Source organism: Ceratina calcarata, unplaced genomic scaffold, assembly GCF_001652005.2.
Source record: "Ceratina calcarata isolate Rehan_Ccalc_2016 unplaced genomic scaffold, ASM165200v1 scaffold60.2, whole genome shotgun sequence".
Taxonomy (NCBI): domain Eukaryota; kingdom Metazoa; phylum Arthropoda; class Insecta; order Hymenoptera; family Apidae; genus Ceratina; species Ceratina calcarata.
The window spans coordinates 149,707-154,884 of record NW_017177241.1 but is presented as its reverse complement, the minus strand read 5'-3'; the positions used below and the strand labels follow the sequence as shown (position 1 = coordinate 154,884).

Sequence of the window (5,178 nt, the reverse complement as noted above, 5' to 3'; positions counted from 1 at the left end):
TTGTATCGTCCGCGTATCCTGTAATTTGGACGCTGTTCGACTGCGGTGCGCGTAGCACGTTGTCATAGCCTAAATTCCAGAGAGGAGCTGCGAGAGTTGAGCCTTGCGGAACGCCACATGTCATTTTCTTTGAAAGGATCTTTCCTTCTGCGTCGATTGCCGAGATTTTTCTATCTGACAGGTAAGCTGCTATCATTTCAATAAGGTACCTTGGGAAACGCCTTTCTTTCATCGCTGTGATAATTGCGGGCCACGGTAAGGAGTTGAACGCGTTGCTGATGTCAATACTCACCGCGACCACGCATTTACCCATTTCTACGTTTTGATCAATAAAATCTCGCAGTCTCTTAATGGCGTCTATTGTGCTTCTGCCTTTTCTGAACCCAAATTGCCACTTTGCTAGCGAGTCGTCATTTTTGTCACACCATTCCTCAATTCTGTATCCCAGGATTCTCTCGAAGATTTTACTGAGGTCATCAATCAGGCATATTGGCCTATAAGCAGCGGGGTCATCCGGAGACTTCCCGGGTTTATTGAGGAGAACCAATTTGGCTGTCTTCCAGCTCACCGGGAATATCCTTGTTTTGAGACAACCGTTGAAAATTTCCAGGAGTCTGTGTTCCAGTAAGTCAGCTGATATTTCGATGATTTTGGCCGGGATGCCTTTTGGCCCCGGAGCTGTTTTTTTGCTCTTCATCTTTTTAATGATTTTATGGAGTTCCAGGGTTGTGATTTCCCACTCTTCTCGCCATTCGGTTGTTCGTCCTGGCGGTGTCCAAAGTGGGCCATCCGGAAATAGAGAGTTGACTATGTTCTCTAAAAGTCCAGGATTCATATTTTCTGTTATCACTGGACCACCTCCGTCTCTCAGTCTCTTGGTCCACTTATATGGCTTCCCCCATGGATCATCGTCCAGCGTTTTTAAAACATTGGTCCGTGCTTTCTTTTTTGCGTTTAACATTTCTCTTTTGAAAGCTTTTTTCGTTTCTTTGTATAGGTCGTGCTTGGCAGACAGCTCGTCGTTTGATGTCGCGGATCTTCTTCTCGCTCTTTGCCACTCTCTTCTGCGTTTTTGGCATTCGCTCCGCAGGATGGAGAGGCTGTTACACCACCACTCATTGGGAGGTTTCGTAGAGCGACTTCTTTTTTTTTGGCATCGACGCATTGCATGCGCGGGTCAGTGTATTCTCAAGGTTTTCTATTACTCTGTCCAGGTTTGCTGTATTGATCTCCGGCAAGTGCCACGAGTCAGCAATAATCGCAGCGCTGCACAGGTCTAGGTTGATTTTATTTGTATTCCATCTAGGGAATACTCTCTCGCTAATTTTCCTGGCTTTCTCCCGGTCTCTTATTTGTGCGTGGAGCGACATTGTAATATATACATGGTCTGAGAGAGTCTCGACCTCGCTGAGCACTCTCCAGTTCCATAATAGTCTTGTGGCCTGTTCGTTAGCCCACGTCAGATCAACAATGGAGGAGCCTTGGGTTCTTACGCATGTTGGTGAGTTCCCTTTATTTATTAAAAAGAGCCCGTTGCTTAGAGCCCAGTTTACGAGAGATTTCCCTTTCTTGCTGTCTTTTTTGCTGCCCCAGATTTTGCTGTGCGCATTGAAGTCCCCGCCAATAATCAGCGGGGATTTCTTGGTTTCGCTTTTGATTATTTTTCCGATTTGTTTCAGGTACAGCTCGAAATCGTCCGGCGACTTGCTTGGAGAAAAATAACAGCTTCCTATCTTTACCAGGTTGTCTCCGACAAGGATGAAACCGTCAACTGTGGCTATCGTCTTCATAATCAAATCGTTGTCTTTATTATGAAGATATATTGCGGCTTTTCCGCTAGGGTCACTAAGCCACCCTGCTCCGGGGTTTTTCCGCGGCTCGCTTATTATGCCGATATCTGTGTTGTTTTCAGCACAGTGCTTTATGAACAGTACGTGTGCTGCATGCGAGTTGTTTAAATTAGATTGTATGATTCTTATATCCATTATGTTGAATTAGCTCGGTTTTTACTTCTAGCGTGCTTTTCCATTACAGATGCGTCAGATGTTACAGTGCCGGGTTTAGGCTGGATTCTTGGTTGTGTTGCTGCTGCAAGCAAGAACGGTGGTGCAACCTTTTTCGATGTCTCGTCAGGTTTGGGGTTACTCTTTGGTAGGTTTCTTCTCCTTAGGTCGTCAATTTCCTTAAAATTACGGAGTGTGGAACACGCGTGGCTTCCCATTCTGTGGTCAACTGCTAGTTTCCGCTCCTCACAAAGCCTGCACGTCATATTAGTTTCTAAGCATTCTCTAGCTATGTGTTCTTTATTTCCGCACTTGTAGCACCAAGTGGATCTGTCAGTTTGACTTTTACAGGCTCCGCTGAGATGGCCATACTCCCAGCACCTGTAGCACTGCAGTGGACGTGCATCGGCTTCGGTGATCCTCACATCCGACCAGCCCATTCTCATTCTCCCTGCAGCGAGGAGTTTGAGAGCCGTTTCTTTTCTGCACTTTACCGATACAGAGCTGGAGCCACGTAGGTTTTTCCTTATTGAACCAACTTTGACCTCTTGGTCGCTCCCTGTTTGTTTTTTTATTGCATCCGTCACGTCGTGGACATTTATCGATAGATCCATGCCCAGAATTATTATTTCCTTCCATTTTTGAGGTCGTGACACTTTAATTCTTTTGTCTTTCACCAGGTCCGTAATTTTTGCAGCAAGGGCATCGGCGTTCTTTTCCATGTCTTTGCCTGGTATCTCAAGTATGAGGCCACCGTTAAGTGAAGTTCTCGGCCTTACACCTTCGATACCCAGGTCAGTGATGTTGATGTTCTCCCTTGCTAATTTCATGATCTCCACGTATTCAATTTTACAGCCCACTTCCCGTATAATATGAATAACTTCTTTGTCTCTTGTTATTTTTACAGGATTCTTCTTTTTGGCCATTTGTACATTGGAGCCTGTTGCTTGTGCTTCCGTTCGTTGAACTGGGGTTTGGTTCTTGTTTTCGTTGGCTTTACTTCTGTTTTTCCTGCCAACTACTTCTGACCACTTTGTTTGAACGGTCTCTGCCGGTTTATTTACGTTATCTCTGCCCTTATCAACTGCATTGTTACTAATCGAGCTATTGATTTCTGTTGCAGGTACAAGCGTCTTATTTGTGATGCAGGATGTCAGCATCGCCTTAATTTCTACTTTGAATTCCGTCATTTGCTTATCCAAGCTCGTCTTTAGCTCCGCCAATTGATTAGGGAGGCTGCGTGAGTCTGAGACACTCCCTTCGTCTTCTTTTTTTTGTTTGGAGGAATCTTCTAGCGCGGAGATTCTTTTCTCCAATAGTTTGATATAGTTCTTAAGCTTACTATTTTCTTCAGCTAGAGCGCGGTTTAATTTACCATCGTCCTTGCCAATTTTTCTGCATGCAAGTTCTGAGCTAATCTCCTTGATCGTCTCCTCCGCAGTCTTGAGTTTCTTTTGATATCCACCCTGCAGATTCGATGATTTGGTTCTGACAGTCTGGATATCCTGGACACAGTCTAGGAGCGAGCTAATTAGAGCTGTGTCCGGCTGGTTTGCGGCGTCGACGGAAAATTCACTTTCGTCACCTTCCGAATAGGACCCTACATCCGATTCGTTCGGTGAGTAACTTAGCTTCTTTTTCTTCTTGTCTTCCTTCTTTTTCTTCTCTACGGATTTCTTTTTTTCGTCGCTTCTCTTGCGCTTGACCTGTTTCAGGGTGCTTCTCGTGATCGTGCCTACCGGCGTTCGGAAAACATTGTTCTCCTCGGTTGAGGTTGTTTGAGAAGGCGGCAGATTTGAAGAGTTGACGGGACTCCTTGTTAGTGTGAAGCTTGGTGCGTGAACGCTTTCGTAGGATTCTCTGTCCAAGTCTCCACGCTTTAGTCTTTCATCGTTTGTTGAGTCGGTCTCACTGAGCTCTCTCCCCGAGTACTCGGTGAGGTCCTTTCCCATGTTATTTAAAATTTGTGCAATCGTGCCTTGCTTGGGGGTTTTTTTTGTAAATGACATTGTTTGTGGTTTCAATGGCGCATCGTGTAGGAGGGGGCGGGCTGCGGTACAGGAGGGTGCACCCGCTGTGGATGAATTCCTATCCAGCTACCCGGAACTCCGGGTATCCTATACTAAGCACTTCATCTCTCCCAGTAATGACGAAGAGAAGCTCGCCCGTCGCGGTGAAGGCTCCGACCCCTTCACTCGACCTACACTCCCTGGCTAAGGACCGAAGTGGCCATCCCCGGACACCACGCAGCCCGAACGCCTCGGCAGAGCAAGCTCACATCAGCCCGGGAGACGATGGGGTGGGAACAACCCCACCGCTCACGGGCACTCCCAGCGCTGGAACTGCGTGTGTCAGCCCATTCTATCACTCTTTCATCATTCATTCACTCTGCAGGATGTGGGATAGGAGGTAGGGAAGGAATTTGGTGGTTGGGTAGGTTCGAGGATAAAGAGCGTCTAATTATAATTGATGTAACTGTTTTCGTTACAGCTGCGTTACGTGTGTCGTGCTACTTTGAAGGACAAGATACTAGTCAGGTAAAAATCTTTGTTCAGAATGATTGCTTTTATTTTTAGGTATAGAAGGAAGTGTCTCCTTGTGCAAATAAGGCTTGTTACTGGTGTCATTGCTTATCACAAAACCGCAAGATTAGAATCTGGCTGTGTGATTCTGAGCTGAGGAAAAAGAAACATCTCCGTATTTTACGATGTTACTACGATGTTGAAATATTGCTGTCTTTGTTTTATTATCCCTGATTGTATTGTCCTTCAAGTGTTTCTATCTTTCGTCTCCGGTATTGTGCGAATACGTTTAATTATTCGTATGAGTTATCTAGCGCAGGTACGTTTGTCACGTACGGTGCAATAGAGGTCACTCTTACCGACGCGTTTTGGATAGTCCGCTAGGTTCGATAGAGTCATTAAAGAGAGACAAAGAGAGACAAAACGTTTGCTCTATTCGACTCGACACGTGAGAGTTCGCGTTGTAACTTTGTTGTTACGCGTGCTCGCCGGATGCTCGAAGAGTTCGGACGATTACAGTTCCGCGATTTTACATTTCGAAGTTGGGACTGCGCGCTTCTTTCGAGATTGTAGCAGCTATTCGTTTCGGTAACTAACATGGAAATATAACTGTTGAATATATACGTGTTATATTGTACGTCAGCGTGTCGGAA

The 5,178-nt window shown here is 45.7% G+C and overlaps 1 protein-coding gene across 1 annotated transcript; it reads right to left on the bottom strand.

Annotated features, from left to right (window-relative positions):
- Positions 1-1,115: 1,115 nt before the first annotated feature.
- Positions 1,116-4,012, bottom strand: LOC108629983 (uncharacterized). The gene is made up of 3 exons (XM_018033017.1): positions 3,703-4,012; positions 2,011-3,603; positions 1,116-1,939 (listed from the first exon to the last, which is right to left on the bottom strand). Exons 1-3 carry the CDS (start codon positions 4,010-4,012, stop codon positions 1,116-1,118), a joined length of 2,727 nt encoding a protein of 908 aa, XP_017888506.1.
- Positions 4,013-5,178: the final 1,166 nt, after the last annotated feature.